General features: G+C 36.2%; 1 protein-coding gene across 3 annotated transcripts in view; it reads right to left on the bottom strand.

Moving 5' to 3' along the window:
- The window catches only part of PDSS2 (decaprenyl diphosphate synthase subunit 2), a 276,315-nt gene that overhangs the window by 92,529 nt on the left and 157,780 nt on the right, over positions 1 to 26,006 (bottom strand). For all 3 annotated transcript variants that reach the window (XM_024996619.2, XM_059889703.1, NM_001100385.1), the window contains 2 exon segments: positions 22,444 to 22,642; positions 663 to 737 (listed from right to left, as the gene is read on the bottom strand). In XM_024996619.2, coding sequence (XP_024852387.1) covers positions 663 to 737; positions 22,444 to 22,642 — 274 coding nt within the window.

Genomic DNA, 26,006 nt, shown 5'->3' with positions numbered 1-26,006 from the left:
AAGGAGTCCCTTATAATAGCATATAACATGTTAAATGATGGTGGTGGTCAATGAAGCAATTGCTTCATATTCAATATCCTGCTGAAATGAAATAACTGCATTTTAAGGAAATAAAACATAACCCTTTTTGAGATGTCCTGCTAAATGAGTCAAAAAACCTTAATTCTAGATCTATAAAATTAATCAAAATAATCCAACTGTGCAATCACTCTACATCTTATCATAGAGAATCTAATAGTGCAGTAAATTCTAGATCTTGGATATAAAAGACATTCCTCCCTTATGCCCCCAACAGGTCACCTTCTTGGGATCACATCCACACTTTTGGGACACGGAAAGCCTCTTCTTCCGAGGAAAGCCTGGGTCCAGCACCTCACCATGAGCTGCTTCTCCAGCCTGTCTGCCTTATTGACAGTGCTACCTGCCAGCCAGAAGCATCCTGGTGTCTACTGGGCTGCTGCAGACGGAGCAGACTGTGAATCCAGCCAGAGGATAAGAGGTTGTTTTAATTGGCTAAATCTGCTATGTACTAAGCGTATGGCCATGAATTTGTAGCCAAAACACTAATCTAAACACAAAACAAGAATGACATTTTCGCTCAATTCTAGTTCTGCCATGAGGGTTTTTAATCTAACATTTTATAATGAGTACCAAATCCTTACCTTTGCTAAAGTAGAATTTTCATAGTATACTCCTTGTACCAAATCCATAAGAGCACTTGCTAAAAGTTCCACAACCTAAAAAACAAGAAAACAAGAAAAAAATCAGAAGAATTTAAAAAATGTATCCCCATTTTTACCTCAGACTGCCTCAGGAGGCTCAGTTGCAAGGGAGTATTGTGTTTGATAGAAAAAAAAGGGGGGATTATGCACAAAAATCCTGGCAAATGGCATTGTCCACCTGGATATTAGAGCTGTGATCCAATTTTTCCAGTCACAATTCAAACAAACAAAAAAAATCTTACAAGCATAGCATTTAACTAATATGTGAAAAACCAGTAACAGTCATATTGAACATAAGTTTAAATTTCAGATAATGAATAAAATCTGAACCCAATTTATTTTCTGAATGTTTGTTTCTGTCAGGTGGATACTTTTTCAATATCGCCATTCTGGGAGCCATCACAATGCCAATTTTCATACTTAACACAGAAAGAAAAGCAAAAGCAAAAGAACAGTTAACCTTTCTAATGTGTTCATTCTGGTGCACTAAAAATGTGCTGTGGATATATTTGGTATAGGGCCTTTGGGTCAAATGTACTACAACACTGAAAATTTTAATAGAACTGTAATAGTAAAATTGTATTCATCTAACCTGTATTATTTTCAAGGCTTAGACTATTTAAAAAATCAAACAAAATCAACAGCTTTGAACTTGTTCCAGAATGAAAAACAAGCAGAAAACAGCAATGGTCTCCTTGGAACTACTGTACAATTTAGAGCTGTTTGCATAAACCATAATTCAAGAGGATAAAATAGTGGTATTTATTATAATGTTCAATGCAGTCATTTCAAACAACAATTCTCAAGGAAACCCTATCTGTTTCTTACCAAGTCTTATTATCTTGTATATTTAGCTCTCTATGTTATGCAGTCTTATATCAAATTCCCACTCTTGGCTTCCTAAAATTTAGCTTAGTTCTGATTGAATTAAAGGATTTTGTTTCAGCTTTTATCATTCTTGTAAGTGAAGACATTATTAAGCCAAAGGATACAGACTCAAACAACAAGTTACTTCAACCTCAGGTACCTTGGATTTAATAAACATTTTCTTAGAGGTAAATGACATTAATTTGTAGAAAGGTATGCTTTAAAATTTTAACACATAAGCATTTATCTCCAAATTTATATTTACATTCATCCTGCATAACACACACAAGGCTGCTGATATGGAAATTTTGCTGATTAAAGGGATATTTTTTTTCTAGCTCTGCAGATGGGTTAATTTGTAAGACCTATACAAAGTCTTTTTTTTTTTCAATCGCATTGCCCTTTAGGTAACCAAATACTTAAGAAATATTGTAGCAATATAAGCTGCAGAGGAACTACAAGGACAATGATCCTACAGTGTTACCAGATGTGTTGAGTTATTTAAGTGGGGAAAAGAGAAAAATGAATGGATTTTTTTTCCCCCTGAAGGTATCAGATAAGCTCTGCTCTCAAATCCAGGAGGATAGAGTATCGCCAATAGGTCTATGAAAGACTGTAACTAAATGCACAGCATCAGATTGGATTACAGTTTACACAAGCAACATCCCAAGGTCCCTCTGATGGCTGGACACATAATACAGATCAATCAGTCACTAAGAATGTTATGGTTTTGAAACAGTTTGAGGTCTGAGATCAGCACTGGTAAAGTGAAGAGGGATTTACAAAAAGAAACTCCGACACTAATTTTAACAGTGGACTTGGGTTTTGGATAACCAGAATTGTGTTCCCTTACTTTCTGAAATTCCAGACCAGGAAGAAGCAACAAAAACATTTTATTTTCTGATTCTTTTTCTGTTAATGCAATTAGCAAATATACCTGTATTTACAAATTTATAATTTATAAGTGACCTGTACTTCCAAATGACCATCCTTGCTTAAGCAGAATATAATACCTCCATTGCCAACAACAGCCATCAAAGAAAAAACTTTGGACTCGCTTTGGTTAACAAGTCCAGGAAGGTAGGAGAGTATAAAAAGCAGAATAGCCTAAGGGAGCTGCTTGTGTCCCAGACAAAAGTGACTTATCCAGCACACACTTAAGTATCTTTCCACTGTTTTAAATGTTTACTTTTAAAATTATACCCCAAAAAGATGTGTACCATTCTCCTTTAGAACCACAAATATTTCTAGGAAGATGATAGGGCTATCAGCCCGTATATATGTTAATAAGAACATTTAATGATCCGATCTTTTTTGTTCATTACATGGCTTACTACTATAGGCATTCACCTGTTTAGATATTTACTGTACTTAAATATAAGAAGGCACCGGGGGCTTCTCTGGTGGCTCAGTGGTAAAGAATCCACCTGCCAATACAGGAGACATGGGTTCAATCCCTGATCTGGGAAGATCCCAAACGCCATGCAGCAACTAAGCCCACGTGCCACAACTATTGAGCCTGTGCTCTAACCCAGGAGCCACAACTACTGAGCCCAGGCACCACAACTACTGAAGCCCATGCTCTGCAACGAGAAGCCACTGACCATGCAGCAGCAAAGACATAGCACAGCAGTAAGTAAGTAAATAATTTTTTAAAAAGGCACTTGCTTAATGAGCTCTCCCCTCCATCCCCAATTCCTGCCTCAGATTCTTGAGGAATGATTTGTTTAGGCAACCTATCTAAAATTTACAGTAGCAAGGATAATGATAGCCAGAGAAGAACCTATAGCCTAACTGCCACACTTCGGTGCTTTAGATAGAAGTGACCCTGAGAAGGATTCAAGGACTACTGTTCCAAGCCCTTGGGCAGAGGAGGATAGGCGGGGCAAGCAAATACTTTCTATTAGAAAAAGATAGGCTAAAAAGACCCCCGAAGTTAGCCACCCTCAGAAGCCCAACAGATTAGAGAGCTGTAATGAAATAAAGCAAAACACTACAAGGGAGAAGATCTAAATTTTACTGCAAGGCGTTAACTACCAATTTCATTGTGAGATTTGGGGCAAATCAATTATTTCTCTGAATCTTGGTTTTCCTCAACTATTAAATGGGGGAGGGGGGGCGGCAGTTGCAAAGCATAATTCCTTGAAGTTTCTTCCAGTTCTAAAATCCTGAGTTAAAAAATAAATAAATAAACAAATAAAATCCTGAGTTTAGAAATGCAAATCTTAGTATTTATAATGAAGAAATTAATTTGAAAACTGCTTTTTTTGTAAACTGATGAGACATCTTTGCTCATGATATTATTTTTAATCTGTTCTCTTCACATGGACCTTTCCCTCCAACTAAACTTTAATGATCACTTTCTTTGTGAAACTTTTTGTACACAATCCCTCTTGGTTCTAATATCTGAAATTATAATGAAACTATTTCTATTTTTTAAACCACTTTAAGTCATTTCCATTTTTTAAACTATAATGACTGGCAGCCCACTCCACCAACTGGCAAAGAAGTCCTAGTTGGGTCAATTAAAGGTCACACTGCTAAATTCTGGTCTTGAAGGGCTCTAATACTTGGAAATAACTCATATATATTGAATTCAGAACAATAACAGGTTTAAGTGCAAAGTTGCAACAAACAATAACGGCATAATTGACCATATTGCTTCCTTCCTTCTCTAATGAGTAAGTATGTAGAGCACTTAGAAGGGAATCTGGAACATAGTCTCAGGGAGTGTACAATATAAGTTAGACAGATGAAAGGCACAGCATGGAAACCAAGATTAAAGTGTGTCCAGATATTTGGGAAGAAAGTGGGTTTTAATTCAACAACTGAACACATGAAAAGACTATTTTAACCAAAATCAGAGGTCTCTAACACTGACTTACAGTTTTTTGAATCACTATTTCAGATTATATGACTGTCATTATCAATAATATAAAGTTTATTTTATAATAAACTTTAGAGAGTTTATTACTGCCTACAGAGTAATCAAACAGGAAACATGTTTCTTCATTTCTACATTTCTAGAGGTTGTGAGAACAGCAGAATAGCTTACCTGTACAGGCAGATGCAAAACTGCTTTTTGCACAAAAATGGATTGTGTCATGTGTTTAAGTCTGACTCTGCGGCAATGTCATACACTATCTCCAATCTTCTAAGTAACGCCTTAGATCTCAGTGAGCCAGAAGTCGTAACCATTCCCCATGTCAGTGTTATGAGCTGGTTTCTCCTGCCACCTTGTTTTTGGCTACCAGGGAGAAGGCTGCATAAGAAATGAAGTGGACATCAAATTGCTGTTCTCAAGCAAAATGTTGATCTTTTCCCATTTTAATCACTATTCTCTCACCGAAGATTAAAGATTAGGTATTTTTTAGATGCAGCTGAACCTTAGCACAATTACAGATCCGATATAAGTGATCTTTGGAATGGCTTTGTTAAATGGTTAATTCACGGGACAAATTTTACCAGTTGCAGGGGAATATGTCATTGCTTCATTCTTTATCTTTTGGCAAGGATAACCACAATTCAACAATTTTTTCAACTGAAAAACTAAAGTGTTGTGATTATTATGCCCTAAGCTATAATAAAATTGTCATCTTAAAAATTAGAAATTGAGAGAAGTAGGAGGTGGCATCCTCACTCACTGCTCTACAAAGATGTCGGTAACATATTCTTAAGGAAAAGAAAAAGAAAAGCTGGTTACAAAATAGAATAACATGACAGGTATTCTTTTTAAAAAAATCAGCTCAATCAATGTTTATGTATGCTGAGAAAAGTCTGATACAACAAAATAATAATAATAATAATGTAATCTGTAAGTGGTAAGAGTCTAGATGTTTTTAATTAAATTTTTTTCAACTTTTCTAATTTGCTTAAATTTATAATCACTTACTATATAATGTATTACATATTCTCCCCCCTTTATATATCTTACCTTTATAATCAGATACAACAGAAAACCTACTTCTAAGGCAGAGGGACAGGAGGAAGCACACCCTGCTTTAGCCTCAGAAAGGCTTCAAGCTAAGCTGTGTCCACAAATTGATTTACGGAATATAGCAACAGAAAGTCCCTGGATTCGCAAAAATAAGATCAGGAACTGGTAATAAGCATTCTGTGCAGACAACTTGTGCCCTTCTCAATAAATGTGATTCAGGAGTACTGTCAGTTAGCATTTGACAGATGGAACAGACTCAACAGAGTTGTAGATGTTTCACTAGTAAACCAGACCACTTTGGTTTCAGCAAAGGAGTGCCTATTCTAAATTTAAAGTAAAATGCAACCACATCTTTGGAAAAATGTTAATTCTAAACTGATGTGGCTCAACTGAAACTTAAGCCATCATAAGCTATCTGAGTTTATATAAGAAGGTGGTATAATTGTATTTTAATTCACTTTAAAAAGGTCGCTATGTACTTAATCTGCCTGGTATATTAAAACTGTGGAGACTATTTATAATAGTCTTATAATCTATTTATAATCTTTATAATTTATAAAGATTTTATACCTTTCAAAAACTTGCACTGGAAGGTTATTTTAATGATTTTTTTTTACTACAGTTTGGAATGACAGGACAATGTATGATCCATCATGCTATCTGGGAAGCAAAAGAACACACAGCCCCTCAGCCTTTAGTACTCTTAACAGCTGCTAGCAAAGGAAACAGTCATGTGTGTGCATGCATCTGCCGTGCTCATGGCATTAATTATGCACAAATTTATTGCATTCCTCCCCCAGCCCCTAGGAACAAATAGCAAAGCATGAAGCGGTAGCAAAGGTAAAACACCCTTGAGGGAGAATTAATTCTTGGGAGGAACAAAAGATGGACTTGGTGCAAATACGTCCTTTTCAAAGAGCTTTGGCATTTGAAGGGATATTGTCAAGAATTTTTTTTTAAGCCACAGAAATTATATTTTCAGTGAAAACATTTTACAGAAAAATACTTTTATAGGTAAAGGATGCCAAATAGCCTGCTAACAGTAATCAGAGCCACTTGCTTCACACTTCTATTCCTCTACATTCAAATGGAGCACAAAGTATTTGAGAGATGCTTTTAAAGATGAAAGATTTACTTATATCACCAAGGTAAAGTACAGGAGGACTGGTAAAGGATGAGCGCTCTCCCATAGAGGCCAGTAATATCTAACATTTGTAAAGCACTTCATCATTTACAAACTGGGTGTAAGCAAACTATCTGGTTCCAGGTGGATTCAGTCCTCAGTACCTGGCCAGAGCTTCCAGGCTGGCAGCTTCAGTGGAGAAGCAATCTCTGAAGAACATGGGGAGCAGCAGCAGTGGCCAAATATAGGGTGAATCTGCTCACTCACCACCTGGGCACAAACCACCCAGATGAGCCCTAATCTGTATGCTGATTAGTATAAATGAGTGGCTTTAATAAGCCATTGATGAAGGCTATGAAAGAACGGTTCTCTCCACTCCTTCCTACCAGACAAGGACCAGGTTTAATGAAGACAATGATAAAAAGTCTGTTGTAGCAAACACACCACTAACTCACAGGAGTTCTGGAAGAAGCTTCTAACTCGGCTTTTTGAAGGGAGTCTTTTCAATGCTGCCAAATGTGTAAGGCCGTGCTTATTTGTGGGAGGGATGGCAATCTGTTCAAGTGAGCTGGAAGTTCTTTCTGGCTAAGGGGGAAGAGCAGAGAGAGAAATGGCACTACCAGTAGGACAGGTGCAGCAAAAACTAAGCAAATTGATAATCTTAATTTTTAATTTAGAACAGCTGATACATTGGTTTATAAACTCTAACTACTGGTAACATTTGTCAAAAGGGTTCATGAAAATTCAGTGAACTACAGAAAAGTAAAAAATCACAGCTGATAAAACAAATAGTCCACAAGTTCAGGGAAATGGCTTGCATATAAAGTTTGAAATTTAATATTACATTGGGTAGTGCACTCATTTCAAAAACATGTGTTGATAGCCTACTATGTACCTGGTACTGTATTAGTGAGAGAAGTGATGGCCATACAGAGAAAAAGGCCATTTATTTGTCTTTGATCACCTAGAAGGATAATACACAGATGAGCTGCATGACCTTGGGCCAGTGCATCACTTCTTAGGGGCTCAGTTTGCTTATCTAGGTAAGAGGTAACTGTATCAACAGTAAGCCCCAGGATCAGAAATACCTAAATGTGCACCTATACTGTGCACATTTGTAAGGAATGTCAATTACAATGTGCAATTGTATGTGTGTTAGTCACTCAGTTGTGTCCGACTCTTTGTGACCCCATGCACTGTAGCCCACCAGGCTCCTCTGTCCATGGGATTTTCTAGGCAGCAATACTGGAGTGGGTTGCCATCCCCTTCTCCAGGGGATCTTCCTGACCCAGGGATTGAACCCGGGTCTCCTGCATTGCAGGAGGTTTCCTTACGGTCTGAGCCACCAGGGAGGCCTGTGCAGTAAGTTATAGCCAATTAGCCAAAAATGTGGATTTCTTTTATTAGCAATACAAAAGTAATTCAAAAGTTGCTTACTTTTTGAATGAGGGTGTATGATAGGCTGTGTTTGTCACTGAGCAGTGACAAATATCATTTATTTAAACAATAATTCAGTTCAGTGGCTCAGTCGTGTCCGACTCTTTGCAACCCCATGAATCATAGCATGCCAGGCCTCCCTGTCCATCACCAACTCCCGGAGTTCACCCAAACTCATGTGCATCGAGTCGGTGATGCCATCCAGCCATCTCATCCTCTGTCGTCCCCTTCTCCTCCTGCCTCCAATCCCTCCCAGCATCAGGGTCTTTTCCAATGAGTCAACTCTTCGCATGAGGTGGCCAAAGTATTGGAGTTTCAGCCTCAGCATCAGTCCTTCCAATGAACACCCAGGACTGGTCTCCTCTAGGATGGACTAGTTTGATCTGCTTGCAGTCCAAGGGACTCTCAAGAGTCTTCTCCAGTACCACAGTTCAAAAGCATCAATTCTTCGGCGCTCAGCTTTCTTCACAGTCCAACTCTCACATCCATACATGACCACTGGAAAAACCATAGTCTTGACTAGACGGACCTTTGTTGGCAAAGTAATGTCTCTGCTTTTGAATATGCTATCTAGGTTGGTCATAACTTTCCTTCCAAATAATTAGGTTCCTGAAAAAGTGGCGGGTAATTTAAAATGCTGACATCAAGATCAAACTTTTCAGAAGAAATAAAGAAAAAGGAGATGCTTTTGCATATTCATTGGAAGGACTGATGCTGAAACTGAAGCTCCAATACTTTGTCCACCTAATGCGAAGAGTCGATTCATTAGAAAAGACTCTGATGCCAGGAAAGACTGAGGGCAGGAAGAGAAGGGGATGATAGAGGATAAGATGGTTGGAGAGCATCATCGACTCAATGGACATGAGTTTGAGCAAACTCCAGGAGATAGTGAGGACAGGGAAGCCTGGTGTGCTGCAGCCCATGTGGTGCAGAGTCAGACATGACTGAGTGACTAATAACAACAAAAACATACCTTGTTATGACTGGACTTTCTCTGAAGAAAATAATGTCTGCCATTTCAGTGATCTGCACACTTTTCCCCATGTGGCCAATAACCTACATTTTGCTTTCACTGCTTCTTCATTTGAGGGCCCTCTCAGTGATGTTAAGTGGTGTTTTCCAAGTATGATTTTATTGAAAAGTTAATTCCACTTTTGAGAAGTTCACAGTGTGACTCTTCAGAACACCAGAATCATAGTAGAGTATTTCATGCAACTGAGGATGCTGCTGGCTAGGACACTGCCTGGTAGTACTGGATTTCAAAATTTTTAAATGGTAACCCAGAGTAAGAACTGTATTTTACATCATGACACAGTACATGTATACATGCATATGTATAAAAATGAATGAAAAGCTTTATAAAACAAAGGTTTAATTATTCCTATTTTCTTTTGTATTTCATAAAAAAAAAAAGGTGTTAATAGTTACTTACTAAATCGATTTCACCACCCACCAATAAGCAGGATGTGATCTGTGGTTTGAACCATTATCTCACATCATGCTGATATGTCATGAATAGCTCATAGCTTGTCATATATGACTCATATTTTGATATGTGGTTTGAACCATTATATCATGCTGATAATGTCATGTATAGCTCATACCTTAGCCATCTTTTAAAATTTTTTTAACTTATTATTAATTATTTATTTTGGGCTGTGCTGGGTTTTCTTCGCTGCATGGGCTTTTCTCTAGTGGCAGTGAGTGGGGGCTGCTTGTCCTTGTGGTGCACAGATTTCTCATTGCAGTGGCTTTTCTTGTGCAGCATGGGCTCCAGGGCACGCGGGCTTCAGTAGTTGCAGCTCTGGGGCACTACAGCACAGGTTCAACAGCTGTGGCACACAGGCTTACTAGCTCAGCAGCATACGGGATCTTCCTGGATCAGGGATTGAACCCATGTCTCCTGCACTGGCAGGAAGATTCTTTACCACTGAGCCACCAGGGAAGCCCCTTGGTTAGCCATGTTAATTGCAAAATCCCCAAATTTTTCATATGCAGTTTAAACATTGTTATTCTGAAATATATTTGTAAAGGTGTTAATTTATCACTTTATACCAAAAACAAGTAAATCAACTGAGTATAAACAGAGGCAGGATAAAACAGAATCATTCTTGGGTACTGTAGGGTATATTCTGTTAGGGTACATATCAATCTTGTTGGTTTATATTACTGATGTTGACTATTAGCTTTAATTGCATTAGATTTATGAAAACAAATTGGCTTAGACCACATTTGGCCAACGAGTTAAAAACTTCAGCATTTTTCTGGGATTCACATATACATCTTGTAAATTCCAGGGATACCATGTCCTATTGGGTAACACAGTTCACCTTTCAGCATAATCAGTTCCTGTTCAAACTGGGCCACATGAAAGGCAGATGTTTGTAATTTAGAGACGTCCCAAGGTCTGCACTTCAAAAGCAGTCACAGAAATAAAAGCATGGCTCATATGTGTTAAAAACCCATGCATCTTGTCTAAAACTGAAATTGTATTTCTTCCAAATACCTTCACAGTTCTTCAAAATCTGTGATTCAGTGAAATTCTAAAAATAATGGGCCCTACTAATACTGCATTCTAGAAAATTAAGACAATCCATTTTCCCCTCCTTTTAAAAAAATTAGGTAGTGAGAATTGAGACTAGCTGCATTGTTCCCTTGAATCAAATAATGAATACCCTTGGGTTAGAAATTCTCTAATTTATAAAGATACACAATTGACTTTTAAACTGATATCTCTATCTCGAATGCTTAGCACATGAACAAAAATTTTTGTTGAATTATCAATACTGTTCTAATGTGTGAATTCACTGTATAAATCTTAACTATTTCAAAATAAATTTGCACAATTACCACTCTGTTCAATTGCTGTTTTCATTTGTATACCACCTTATGGCTTAAACTACTTGAAAAAGTGAAGCTTCTCATCACAAAATATAAGTTTCTCATCACAAATCAGCCATAAAGATGAGTGCATAAATTTGGGGTATTACTTTAGATTGCTGAAATACGCATGTCCAATCTCAAGATCTCTGATAGTTACAAAACATTTTGATTTTTCTACTACACCTCTGATTTTATTACAAAGTTTTCTTGATTGCTTTTCTTTATATTGAATGTCTTTTTCAGAATCTGGTTGTATGTTGTAGCTTTTGAGTTTTTCCCACAACACTCAGAATTGCAGAATATTGGAACTGGCAAGGAGGCAGGGGATGGAAATAATGCTGCTTTTATAGATGAGGAAACTAAGAAAACAAGTTGCCTTTGCTTAGTAGTTGTTTCTCTAAAATGTTTTATAAAGCCTTATTGATATTTTTATTGAAATGTTTATTTAAAAACCACTAATTGTTTAAGATATTATAAATTCCAATATCTCTAAGTGCAAAATTTCTGGCAAAAAAGCTATTGTGGTTCTTTCTTTGTTTGTTTTCTTCTTCAGTTAAGCATGAGGATTTCAAAGCTGGATTGCCTGGATTTAGACAGCAACTCTACCACTTATTAGCACTGTTATCACAAGGAAATTAGCTCTTTCCTTTGTCTTGGGAGAAGTTATATAGGTTAATATACAAAAATCACAACAGTGTCTACTACATAGTAAATACTCAAAAGTATAAGCTGTTAGTATTTTAATAACTGGTAGTAATTTTAATAACTATTATATATTCTACATTATGAAGTTGCTAATTTCATTTCCAAAATGGTGTATTAAGACATTAGATAAACAATCTGGAGAAAAAGGTTTCATCTGGAATTCTGAGAGATAAAATGAGTTGTCCAATGTTAAATGACTATCTTTTTTAAACAAGGTAGAGATAGGAAGTAGGTCTACACACTTCAACATCAGGGCTATTTCCACGTCTCTTTGTAGCTTTATATGACATCACTAAGGAATATAAAATAGATAAATGCTATAAAGCTTAACACATTATGAAAACATAAGTAATCCACAAGAGTGTAGCTGCTTAGCAATAAAGTAATTAATCTGATATTCTAAATAGGAAAACTGTCCTTCAAAAACTAAAGATTAGACAGACACACACAGTATAGTTTTAGTGTTTATTGATATCTGACTTGAACAAAGAACAAAGACAATTAAGCCACATGAATAACAGCAAACAACTCAATGTATTTTCTAAATTCTTAAAAAGAAAGTTCCTTGGCACAACCATACTTTCCAACAACCCACTTTAATGTTTTCACAATTTATGATATCAGAAATGACCTCAGGGTCAGGCATTTGTCAGTTAATGACCAGTTGGGCTAATGGCCTTCAGCTTTGCCTTGGGCACACAAGTCCTCCAGTAGGTCATTAGCTGCCAGAAAAGGGCTCTTCCCAATCACTATTGCTAAATAAATAAAATTTGCTTCTGGGTTAAGGCCCTGTAAGCCAACTTGGGCTTAGAGTGAATTTTTTCGTTGGGTATTTACAACTCAGAAGAAAATGATGGAAATGCTAAAACCAAAGTTATATCACTATAATTAATGAAAAGTAGTCACATGGATCCTTTTGGATGCTCTTAAATTTTCTTTTGCTTATGGTATCCAAATTCAGTATTAATTTAATATAGCAGGCATGAGATTACAACTGTAATACATTTAAAATTTTTTATCTATAAGTAAATTTTTTGGAGCTCATACTACATTTTCCCAAAATATAAGGTTATATATGATGGCTCGGTTTCCAGGGCAACCCACAAAAGCTTATTTAGTCCATAATATTAGAAATACCTTATGCCTGTAATAAAAAATTGGATAGAAAACCACAATCTTCCAATACCTGCAACTAAACAAATAGAAAAACAAAACTAAATATGAAATATTTAAAAATGATCTTTAAATGCTGATAGTTACAGGGAAATTTGGTTCAGTAAGAGAATGAGGATAGATACACTGGTTCTTTCCCATGCCTATTTCATTTCTATTATAATTTTCCTTTTATATACCAAGTTTTAGTTCTTCCAACTCCAAGTAAACTTTGTTGGTTTATTTTTCCTCTTGAAAAAAGTAAAGAGAAGGCAAAAAGGTGGATGACAATTTTTCTGAAATAACAGGTAAAAGGAAAACGAAAAACTGAAGGAAAACAATTAAAGAGGATGTGTATACATTCTGAAGACTGCCTGAGGTGAAATGAACTGAGTAATGCATAGTAAGAGACAAAGAAAGGGGCGCCGTGTACAGGTCCACTGCGTGAAGAAAGGGTGGGTGGAGAAGAGTCTTGTCATCAGTATTTTACTTGTGGAAATCATTCAATTAATTGTTTTCATCCTCTGTGGTTTGACACCCAGGATTAATATTCTTTTCTTCATATAACCCACTCAAGTGTAGATTTTCATGACTAGAATAAATATGCACAGAACCTAAGGGAGGTGTCATATATTGTAATGATAAAGGAAACTATCTTCATATCACTTAGAGAAGTCAGAATGCTATTATAAAATCACAGTTTCAAAATTCTCAGAATAATTTTCCAGTTTTTTCTTATCATATGATGCTAACATAGCCAAGTATTAAACAGACACTATATTTATAGTCTGAATCTGCTTCCTTGCATATAAAATAAAAGTAATACATGTTTGAGATGTGTACTAGAAATAAGACAAAATATTATGTTCTTTTAAAATTTATTATCTCATTAAAACCTTGAACTTTACCCTTTTGGTGCCAAAAAGCAATGAAATGTCTTTTGCGGGTGAAAGTGAAGTGAAAGAGACAGTGAGGTCGCTCAGTCGTGTCCGACTCTTTGAGACCCCATGGACTGCAGCCTACCAGGCTCCTCTGTCCATGGGATTTTCCAGGCAAGACTACTGGAGCGGATTGCCATTTCCTTCTCCAGGGGGTCTTCCCGACCCAGGGATCGAACCCAGGTCTCCCGCACTGTAGACAGATGCTTTACTGTCTGAGCCACCAGGGAAGTCCAAGGTCAAATGCCATTATGCAAAATAGATACTTCTCTGAATTGTCTATGTCAGAAACCTGAAGACTAGAAAAAAGAGCAAGAGAAGCATTTCTTCCATATGCTTGGCATTTAAAGAAACTTATTTTTTTTAAAGCCTGTTTTCTACAAAAATACACCCTCTGAAATGGACAGAGTTGAACCATGGTTGGCCATGAGAGGTAGAAATATACTGATTATGGCAATCTTATTGTACACTTCAGCAATCTCAATTTTTGTAATTCCCTTTACCCACTTTCTAGAATTCATATGAATTAAATCTACTTTTTCCCCACCAATTTCACTAGCATAAGTTGCTGTTTCTCCAAAGTCAGAGAGAGGAAAGAAAAGTATTTTCCAACTTGAGTTATTCAGTATTCTAATTTGGCCTTTCTATTGATTTTATTCAAGGGACTTCCTGAGTTCAGAGTTTACAAAGTACTGGGCAGATAAACAGCTGATTCCTTCCTCTTCATCCTCAGCCACGTGACCCTGGTCTGTAAACACACAAGGTCACAGTAATCGCTATTTTAAATGAATATGACAGAGAAAAACTTAAATTTCATATGACATAGGCATGTTTTTAGGTTTCACTTTTCAATAGGAATTTATAAGTAAAATTAATATAACAGATAAGAAAAACATCAAATAACCAATAGCAGCTGCTTTATTAAAATATATAGACGGTACAAAAGGAGATTTACATGCATAAATTGAGCGTATTTATACAACCAAATTTCTTCCTTGTAAACAACATATTTATGCCTTTAGGAAAACAAAGTTAACATAAGGAAATACATCAGCTATGTAAGAAGTACATCTGTGCCACTGGTTATTTAGAAATATAAATCACTAATGCTTAATAAAATGGTGCCCAGTAGTGATATCATGATGATGTTTCAGGGTGCTTAGACAAGACCCAGGCTAACTCTCAGATGTGTAAGGATAGGTCCATTAAATGAAAATCACTACAAAGGTTAAAAATAATAATATGGTGAATTAAATTTTTTAAATACTAGGGTTATCACTGTACATATAAAATAAAACACTCTTTTTATATATTTTTTTTAAGATGACAAGTAGTAATGTGCACTGTCTTATTTACACTGTGGCTTAATCCTAAAATACAAATCTAGTCCACAAATAAATACAGGGAACCAGGGAAAAACTGTAACGGTCAGCCAGATTTCTAAATTATAGTGCTTTTCCATGTCATGATTTTCTCCCAATTATCTAGCATGTCTCGTTGATAGCCTGATGCTCAAACATTAAAATTTTAGATTCTGGCATGACCTCATCATTTCAGCACTCAGCGATGTTTTACACGAACACAATATAGAGCAATTTATTTCAAAGGAGTCAGAGAATTTATGGCTTAAAAAGAGGTATTCTGAGGTCTCTTAGTTCAGGGTCTTTATATAGTGAAGTACTAAAATAAAAAGTTGCCCTTAGGTTCCATAACTGAAAATGAATGAAAATTCATTAATTTTTAAAGCATTAATTTTTAAATTCACTACTGAATTCAAAATCTTGTTAATTCACACTTATGTGACTATAGCTATAATAGTAAGACAATTACCAGAGGATTAATATACCAATTTCTATACTTAGAGATATTTAAAAATCTAAGTGTTACCTAAGGCAATTACCTTGAAGACCCCTCATATCTTCAGGGAAAAGCCAAAGGGAGAATAATTGACTTTGCTAATTTTACCCTTGGCAATTATAAAAGAGCTCTGAATTTCATATGACTGCAGAACACTTCATCTAATGGTCTGCCCCAGGAGAAGTACAATGACAAACATATAACACAGAAATTCAGACAAGAATTCAGTAGCAAAATAAAGTGGGATGTTGGTAGAATGAGTAAGTTATAGAAAATTAGAAGTTGCTACAAATATGCTAACTTTAATTACCAAGTTAAATATATACTCTCAAAGAAAAACCAGGCTGTTACTGTGAAAAAACAGAATACTATATACAGCATTTTTGTGCTATGTTCTGCCTGTCCCCTTATGCTGAGGTCTCTTGTTTATGTTGCTAATGCTGACAAATTTTCTTTCTTATGAAAGAAAGTGAAAATGTCAAACAGACATCTAGCTTTGTTAAGACATTATCATATGTAGAAATCTTACTTATCGCCACCTTTTCCTCCCCTCGGACTCCCTCTTTTAATAGTAGTATACTGAAGCTTCTGGGAGCTCATTTAATAAAATTAGTCCTCTTTTGAGATAAAACTTTACTTTCCTTAAAAAAAAAAAATTCCAAGGGGAATACCACCATGTATTTAAATGAAAGGAACCAGTTCTGAATATGGGAGATTTGCTTTATCAAAAGATTTTCTCTGAAAGAGCACTTTAGTTACCCTTTACAATTTACTCAGTTTAAAACAATATTCACATGATTTGGAAATCATCCATTATGATTAAAATACGGCTACAGAAAGCCTAGATTTGTAGATCAATTATGGACCCTAGATATGGTACTCAAGGTCTTTCACAAAAAGTGAGCCAGTGAAGCATCTTTTGAAAGTGAACTTGTAGAACCTTCAAATGACCCTTTGAAGAACAATGTGCAAAAGATCTGTTTCAGATGAACAGGGGGGATGCATACAATAAAGGCTTCAATTTAACACACAACTATCAAATTCAGAAAAAAACATACCATGGCTTAAAAAGAAAAAACTTCCTCACCAGACAAAGGTTGATAAAATGCCAATCTAAAGGTGCAAACCTGTGCAGAGATCATGAAGGTACAGGACTTGATGGGAAGGGAATGCTTGACCATTCTTATTTCAAGGAGAAGCTTCAGGCTGAACTGTTGCTTGGATATGATCAGTTTTTTTTTTTTTTGTAAATCAAGTAGTGCTACTGAAATCCAGTGCCTAATGGAGCAGATGGTGGAGGTCTTAGACTCTGGAACATTTATAGTGATGCTTCTGAATGCAAAGCATCAGAAGAATGGATTTCACAGGCTATGAATCTGATTTGATTTTGATGAGAACAGAGCCTCCATTTTCTCTGAACTTGAACCACACTGAAAGAAAGAATGTGTGAATGATACAAGCTAGCTAAGAAAAGGCACATTTTAAATATTATTTCTATAAAGTGAAGTGGCTAAAGCAAGTGATCACTTGCTTGTGTCATTATAGTATGTTAGTAATATTTGTACTTAATACCACCATCTTAACCTTATATAAAAGGTTAATGAAAGTGAAAGTCGCTCAGTCGTGTCCGACTCTGCAACCCCATGGACAGCAGCCTACCAGGCTCCTCTTTCCATGGGATTTTTCCAGGCAAGGATACTGGAGTGGTTTGCCATTTCCTTCTCCAGGGGATCTTCCTGACCCAGGGATCGAACCAGGGTCTCCTGCATTGCAGGATTGCAGGGAGCCCAACTGAACTACCAGGGAAGCCCAATCTTATATAAGACTCCATCAAGGGCTTCCCTAGTGGTCCAGTAATTACGAATCAGCCTTGCAGTACAAGGGACACCAGTTTGATCCCTGGTCCAGGGAGATACCACATGCCACAGAACAATTAAGCCCCTATGCCACAACTACTAGGCCAGAACTGTATACAGCCCATGAGCTGCAATAACTGAAGTCCTCACACCTACAGCCTGTGCTCTGCAACAGGAGGAGCCCCTGCAGTGAGAAGCCGGTGCACCGCAACGAAGAGTAGCCCTAGCTCATCACAACTAGAGAAAGCCACGTGCAACAACAAAGAACCCCCACTGCCAAAAAATAAATATATAAATCTTAAAAAAAGAAAAGGACTTCATCAGAATAGCTTAAAGTGAGTTAAAACTGATGATCAGAGCAAACAGATATAAATTTGTCCCATGACATGTCTTCCTCTCAGGTATGTGGATCTAAACCATGAGCGGTCAGTGTGTGTGGTTAGTCATGTGCAGCTCAAGGCAGCCAGAAACCATACCAGATCCGCACTTTCTGAGGCTTCCTCCTTCTCCAAGACCCAAAGTTCAACAGAGACCATGGCAGGTATGGTGAAGAGGGAAAATGTAGAGGGTGGCTCCCAAGTAAACTGAGATTATTTATAATTCCATTTTATATGGCCAATAAATTTCTTTCTTTAGCCTCCTCTTCAGATGAACACAAACTACATACTAAAGGCACCATACTGTTCTCCCTAAAACCAGCAGGTCTGTCTTGTGAAACTATGCGTTAACCAAAAAGTGTGAAGGGAAGGTAGGGCAGAATGCTATTTGTCTCCCAATATCTATTCTCTGTATCTTCCAGATTTTTGGCTGGGCACATGGCAACCCACAAAAGTTTGTATATCCTAGTTTCTCTGAGAGCTAGGTGTGACTGTATCATTAAATTTTAGCCAACAGAATATATGCAGAAGGATTTCAAATAACTTCTGAGAAATGTCTTCAAAGCAGTATGACACTATAAAACTTATCATCCAAACTGGGCCATGTAAAAGGCAGTAATAAAATAATTAAAACTTTGTACTTTTTGAAACTTTTGTAGAATTGCAATTAATGAAAACAAAGTTTCCATGGGAATTTTTCCCTACAGAAGGAAAGAAGGAATTGAAGAAAATAAATGGTAAGAACTCAAATGCTCTACAAGATTAAAATGTGCCATTCTGTACTTGTGATTTGGACTATCTCACCTTGCAGGAAGACTCTTTTGGTGGGGTGTGTGTGTGTGTGTGTGTGTGTGTGTTAGTCACTCAGTTGTGTCTGACTCTTTGCGACGCCATGGACTGTAGCCTACCATGCTCCTCTCTCCAGGCAAGAATACTGGAGTGGGTTGCCATTCCCTTCTCCAGAGAATGGTCCCAACCCAAGGATCAAACTCAGGTCTCCTGCATTGCAGGCAGATTCTTTACCATCTGAGCCACCAGGGAAGCATCTGATGAAACTTGTACTAACTAATAATTGATTTTATTACATTGGGGGACTTGTTAACTAGTTCTATTCAAAAATTACTTCCAAAAAATACACAAAATTTCAAAAGAAATAAAAATAACATATATTCATGTACATTAAAATAAAATAAAAAGAACTTTTTATATTGATTATATGAATATTAAAAAATAGTAGAATCACTATTCTTGGTACATATTCACATACTTTTTTTCTTAGCCATATCTGTCTCTAATATAGCGTCACTGGCATTTTTCTGAAGGATGTGTTTTCAAAAACATGGCATTTAAAGATAAAACCTCCAGCAACATTCTCCACAGCTGCATTTTGTAATTAATTAATTTGAAATTATTGACATTTTAAAGGATTCTTATTAGTAGATGACAATACCATCATTGATGGTATTGGTAGATGACTGGTAGATGATAATTGGTAGATTTAATTGAGAAAGATGCTCTTTCTACAGGTTCTGAGTTACTTGGTAAGTTCAGAGCAAATTTGCTAAATGGAAGAGATACTCAATTCTAATTTTCTTTTCATATTGAAAATTGTAACTATTCCACCCCAGATATTTTCAAGGTACTGTATTTTTGCTTCCTTCAGAGTACCTTTCTTTGACAAATATTTTTATAAGACAAAACTTGTCAAATAAATCGACTATGATTCTTTTGAATGTTTTGTCAAAATTAGATGTAGCAAAATCTATATTTTCTCAATTTCATTTCACTCATATATGTGTATAATTTATTCAAAATAGGAGCACCACCAAAAGATTCTTCCTGCAAGGTGAGATATTCCAAATCACAAGTATAGAACTGCATGTTTTAATCTTGTAATCTTTATTCTTTGCATTTGAGTTCTTACCATTTATTTTGTTCAATTCCTTCTTTCCTTCTGTAGGAAAAAGTTCCAATGGAAACTCTGTTGTCATTAATTGCAATTCTACAAAAGTTTCATTGGGTACTTCATTTGTTGAACACTTGATTTCAGATTTCCAATTGATTTTGAACAAAATGTAACCAAAACTATGATGTCCATTTAGAACAAAGTTCAATACCATCCTTGGACATAAAGATTTCTAAAATCTGACTAATGACAGGCAACAAAGAGAGAAGGCACATACTTCTTTGAAATATGTGGTGCTGAAGTATAGTTTTACACTCAACATCAGCTATATCCCCCAAATCTTATAGTCCTGAGATCTGACTATAAAGATATTTGTTAGTTTTGGTAACAATAGCTTTTATTTCAATTAGTAGAATGTTGATGCTTGTTTTGACGCAAATATGAACTATGAGTGTGCTTCAATTAGCTCCAACTAGTCTACAAGTTTCTCAGTATAGTTAAGATGGTTACTTTTATCACAACACCATGGTGTGCTTTGCTTAAATTTGTACTTGTATTATTATTATGAGCTAACAATTTTCTTTCATGTTCAACTTTTAAACTGAATTTCCAGTCTCACTCAAAATGGCTTTACCTTTGATAGAATATACTTCCAAAAGTTTTACCTTGATTTCATGAATGGACTGAAAAAGAAAACATTTTTAGAATTAACAAAAATGATTTAGTTACTTGACGTACCTGACAACATTCAACTGAAACTGGAATTATCTAGCTATTTGCAAAATTCTTCTATCATTGGAGTCAACAGACTTAAAGCTACTGCTTTTGGTCAAAAATGAATGAAATTAATTTAGAGCAATAGTAATTTATCTCAACAAAAATTAGGCATTACAGAGTTGTATGTACATATACTTTCTCCAGCCATATGTGTTAAACCATCATGTTTAGGAAGTCTCCCTAAAGTAACTACTAATTTTAGTAGTAACTACTATTAATCTTGACAGTTTTTCAGCAGATTTGAATCTTCTCTTTTCCATGTGGTCAGTGACCCAACTATGGCCTCCACAGTGAACAGCAAACGTCAAGGAACATTTTATGCAAGTTATACATTCCTTATTAAATTAACTTTTCCAAGAAATTGGGTGATACACCAAACAGCCAGCTGGAGCAGCAGTGTCAAATACTTCTACCACCTGAGACAGGAAGGAGCTTTAACTGTCTCTAGACATTCAGTGTACTTTGTATTAACAACTGTCCTATATTCTGTCCTTGATTGCGGTATCTGAATGCACTGGGAAAAGAGAAGAGTTATTGCTGCTTTTCTTTCAGATTTAATAATACCTTAATATGAGAATTTCCCTTACAGTACATGGGTCTCACCTATTATTGGCCTATGTGAGACGAAAATCGAGGCAGAAGCTGGGAGTAGAAAGCAGAGCTCTACCAACCCATTATTCTAATGTAATTATAAGTAACCATTCTCTTTTAAAAATAAAAGTCTAGGACAAATGCTAAGTCAGATGGGATTCTGGGATGGCAGACTTACACTGAGGCTGTACTTGGGTGTCCAGGATGCGTATTTACTTGATCTTTAATGGAGGAGATCTGCCCTTTTTTTGCCCTTCCTTCTCCTTCCCTACTATTGACTGGAGTGAAGACATAATGGCAACTATCTTGGGCCACAAAGTGGCAAGATAGGAATGGCAGAGCAGTAAGATAAGAGGAGCCTGGGTTCCTGATTTTAGAATCACCATACCAACCTTGGATTGCCTAGTCCCAGATAGTAATAATATGTTTAAAAAAAAAAGAGAGAGAGAGAGAGGGAGAAAAAAATAAATTCTTATCTTGTTTTGGTCACTGTTATTTTATAGTCACACCAAATCCTAACTGATAAATGAAGACTACATCTACAGTCTTTTTAGAAAGCAGCTTGACAATATGCATCAAGAATACTAAAACTAAACCCTCTGAACCACTTCTAGGCACTTACCTTAAAGAAATAATCTGAAATGAAGAAAAACTGATGTGTAAAAATGTTTAATGCAAATCTATTTATGAGAGTAGAAAATTAGAAGCAACCTAAATGTCCCAAAATAAGGAATCTGTTAAATAAACAACACTACATCAAAATAACTGAATACTGTGCAACCATTAGTAAGCTTATGAAAAATGTTAATGATATGGGAAAATGCATGTCATTTATGCAATGGGAGAAAAAGGTAGGATTAAAGAAAGCTTACACATGTTAAGTTTTCACTTATGCTACCCCCAAATCCACACATCCAAAGGTATGAATAAACAAATACAGACTGGAAGGAAATATATGAAAACAGTAACCTATAGTAATTATCTCTGGATAGTGAGATGATAGGTAATATTGATGACATCATCTTTATCCTGAGTATTTAACACTACCTATAATTAACAAATAATTCCATCTGTTACCAGAAAAAAAAAAAAAAAACCAACAACTGGAAATTAATTTCAAAACTCTTTCCTAGCATTTACCAGTTTTAACTAGGGTTGATATTGCCATCATCATCATTACCCTCATCACAATTTTACTGAGCATCTATGTGTGTGGAGTTGGGGCAGCAGGGTGTCCAGACCTCTGTGGCTCCCGCAGTCAACCAAGAGCCACCTAAAGGCCATTCAGATAAGAACAAACCCTGCCCAGTTTTACCTTGGTGTTCTGTAGGAGAGCAAGTCCATTGCAGGCATTTGCTAGAAGAAAGTCTCCACTCAGGATAGCTATTTTATTTCCAAATTGCATATCTTTCAGTGGCCCGTCAGAAGATTGCAATTCATTTAAATTTACAATCCCACGATGTACAAGGAGAGCAGTATGGATAAGTTCTGTGATCTCTGCCAAACTTCTTTGACTAAAACACAAAGGTAAGATTTGTCTGAGTGTAAAGAATACCATCTTATCAGTATTGTCAGATTTCAGGTTTCAACAACAAAATATTTCATAGATTAGTGTCTCTTTTTTCAGGTTATTCCTTTTTAATGAAGTTTTTTTCTATTGAGATATAACGGTCACATAACATTATATTAGTTTCAGGTGTACAATATAATGATTCAGTATTTGTACACACAGCTGACTCTTGAACAGCACAGAACCATGTGAGTCCTTTTATGAGGATTTTTTCAATAAATATGTAGGTAGTACACAATCTGAGGTTGGCTGAATCTGCAGATGTGCAACCACAGATACAGAGGGTAGACTATGGGCCTTGGACATCCGTGGATTTTGACATCTGAAGTGAGTCTGGGAAGCAATCTCCTGTGGACACCAAGGGACGACTGTATTGTGAAATGATCACTGCAGTAAGCCTAATTAAATCTGTCACCATACATAGTCACAATTTTTTTCCCTGTGATGAGAACTTTTAAGATCTACTCTCTTAGCAACTTTCAAACACACAATACAGTATTATTAACCACAGTCACTGCTTACACACTATATCCCCAGTACATTATATCTTCATGTTTGTCTTCTTTTTCTTGGTAATATGTAACTAGAAGCTTGTAACTTTTGACCACCTTCACCCATTTTTTCCCCCCTCCCTTGGCCCATTCCCACCATGCCCCCCAACGTCTGGCAACCACCAATCTATTTTATGAGTTCAGTTTTTGGTTTTGCTTTGTTTTTTATATTTCACAAATAAGTGAAGTCATATAGTATTTGTCTTTGACATACTTCACTTAGCATTTTGAAGTTTTGTGGAGTTTTGTTTTCTTTTTAAGGTTTCAAATGTACTTTATTTCTTCAATCACGCCATATTTTAATGGGTACACAGTGCTTTTATTTACGTGGCATCAATTATGAGTTCATTTTGAGGCAATTCAGTATTATACAGCTAGATGATTACTGATTTAGCTGGTTCAATATTGCCAGTAGGGGACAGGGTCCAAAGTATTCTAATCCGTGCTGCTGCATATACCCACATAGCAACACAAAGTGACTCCACTAGTATTACCATATTTGCACTGGAAATCAGGCATACATTTCTGGTGTCTCTGTCTTAGCTGAATGCATCAAACTCAGGGAAACACCATGAAGCTGAAGACAGAACTATGGCAAGTGCAGCTGAGGGTTTGGTGTAACTTTGTATCAGTGCCCTTGCAGAGAGACTTGAATGAAGTTTTTCTTAGAGACTTTTCCACTGAGTTACTTGGGAGCTATAAGTAGATCCTGACACCACCTTCCTTCTCTCTACCATTCCCTATTCTCTACCTCACGAGTCACCAGGATGCCCCAGAGAGAAGACGACCAATAACGGCCACCCCCCACAATTCCATTCAGATAGTTTGTTATCAGTATAACTTCAGGATTTCTAAGAATCCTTACTAGTATCTGACAAAATTCCAATTTAGGTGGAAATAGAATTTGTGCCAGTCATTACGCCAAGCACTTTTACACATGATCACTTTTAATCTTAAATACAAGGCTGTGGGATTTACAAAGATGAACAGATGTGGTCCCTTCCTTCAAGGACCTTATCTTTCAGAATAAGAACCACGATATATACCTACAGTAGTAATTAAAATAAAGAAGACCCTTGAGGAACTTATAGTATAGGACTGTATCAGATGGCATTTCAGATGTTTGTTTTCTTGTTTATACTTTTCTATAGTTTGTACATTTTCTAAAATGACAAAAGAATTACTTTATAATCATTAGAAAATCAACAATTACTAAAAATTTTAAACCTCAGAACCACCCTATGAAGGTACTATTAACTCTTATTTTACAAGTGAGAAAATTGTTATACATAGTGTAATGACTTGCCCAAAGGCACACAGTAATACAGAGCTGGAAATGCATTGAAATCAGTTACAAATGACCCCATGTGAACCACACTTCTTCATTCCAGGCCCCTGTGTAGTCCCCTCCACACTAACTTTGGGCTTCACCATATGACTTACTTTGGCCAAAAAGATATTAGCAGAAGTGACATAAGCAAGGCCTGGTAAGTGTTTATCCATTAAGGCTTGTCAATGCGGTCACATGAGTGATCCCAGAATGGTAAGAAATAAAATGGCTGTTTCAAGTCACTAAAATTTAGGATATAGTTTGCTATACAGCAATAGGTATCTGATACAGAAACTGTACATCTAGGAGTGGCTGCTGTGGCAACAAAAGCCTAAAATATATGTCAATGGCTTTGAGTCTGAATGTTTGGGGCTAGAGGTAAAGGCTGAATAAATGACAAACTCTCGGCAGAATCTGGAAAGGCAGTGAGGAAACTTACTGGAGGAGAGAGCAAGGACATATGGTATTATAAGGGAGTGAAACAACTTGCAAAACTTGCCTGTGGTAACTTGAAAGATAGAAAATATATCCAAATAAAATCTTAAAAAGTAGGTAGTGAAACTACAGTGATCAGAAGAAGCTATAACAAAGGCCCAAGGGACATGTAACAAAAGGATTTGACCTAAAGGTCAAATTTAAGGATTTGACCTAGAATAACAGCCTTAGAAAAGGAGACAAATATATATAAAACAATCAAATAATAAAAGACTCTTCTCTAAAAACAATGTACTACTAGTTTGGCAACTATAAATTATATAAAGATGCAATAAAGTAAAGGAACCAAACAATTTGGCATCTATAAAGAAAAAGCATGTTTCTAATTTATTCCTTTGCTTAAAAAAAGTAAAAGAATATGTAAAAATGTTCCAGTGTACATAGTGTACCTGAATACAAATTGGGGAAGTAGGAAAAGAGGAACCAGTGAGTTAAACAGCTTCTGAAAAGAGTAAATTCATGGTTTAGATGAAAACCTCACTACATCCCAAAGAAAATCACTGAGGATGGAGACTTAAGGACTGTTGAGAAGTTAACAGAAAACATTTTTTTAAAGGGAGCTAACAGTTAAAACTGTCCTTTAAAAGAGTAACTAAAAGAAATGAATAAAAGTGTACTTTATTGGTACCCTGCAAATGTATTCTAGTTTACAAAAACGTCCACTGCTACACTTCACAAAAATTAGCACAATGAGATTATGAGCAAGTATAAACCTCAAGAAGGGTTAAGCACTGGATAAATCTCTCATGCAGTTCAGCTTATGAAAGAAAGCAACAACCAGGCAAGTCAAAGTTGTAGGTGTTTTGAATTACCCTAAGGATGAAAATGAATTACTGGGAGCTTTTAATAAAGACATCCATAATCATAAAGCTCCATTCATTAAACAAACGGCAATCTAAAAGCCTCATGGCCAGAAACAACAAGAACAGTGG

This window comes from Bos taurus, chromosome 9 (assembly GCF_002263795.3).
Source record: "Bos taurus isolate L1 Dominette 01449 registration number 42190680 breed Hereford chromosome 9, ARS-UCD2.0, whole genome shotgun sequence".
Classification (NCBI taxonomy): domain Eukaryota; kingdom Metazoa; phylum Chordata; class Mammalia; order Artiodactyla; family Bovidae; genus Bos; species Bos taurus.
This window is presented reverse-complemented; position numbering and strand designations above follow the sequence as displayed.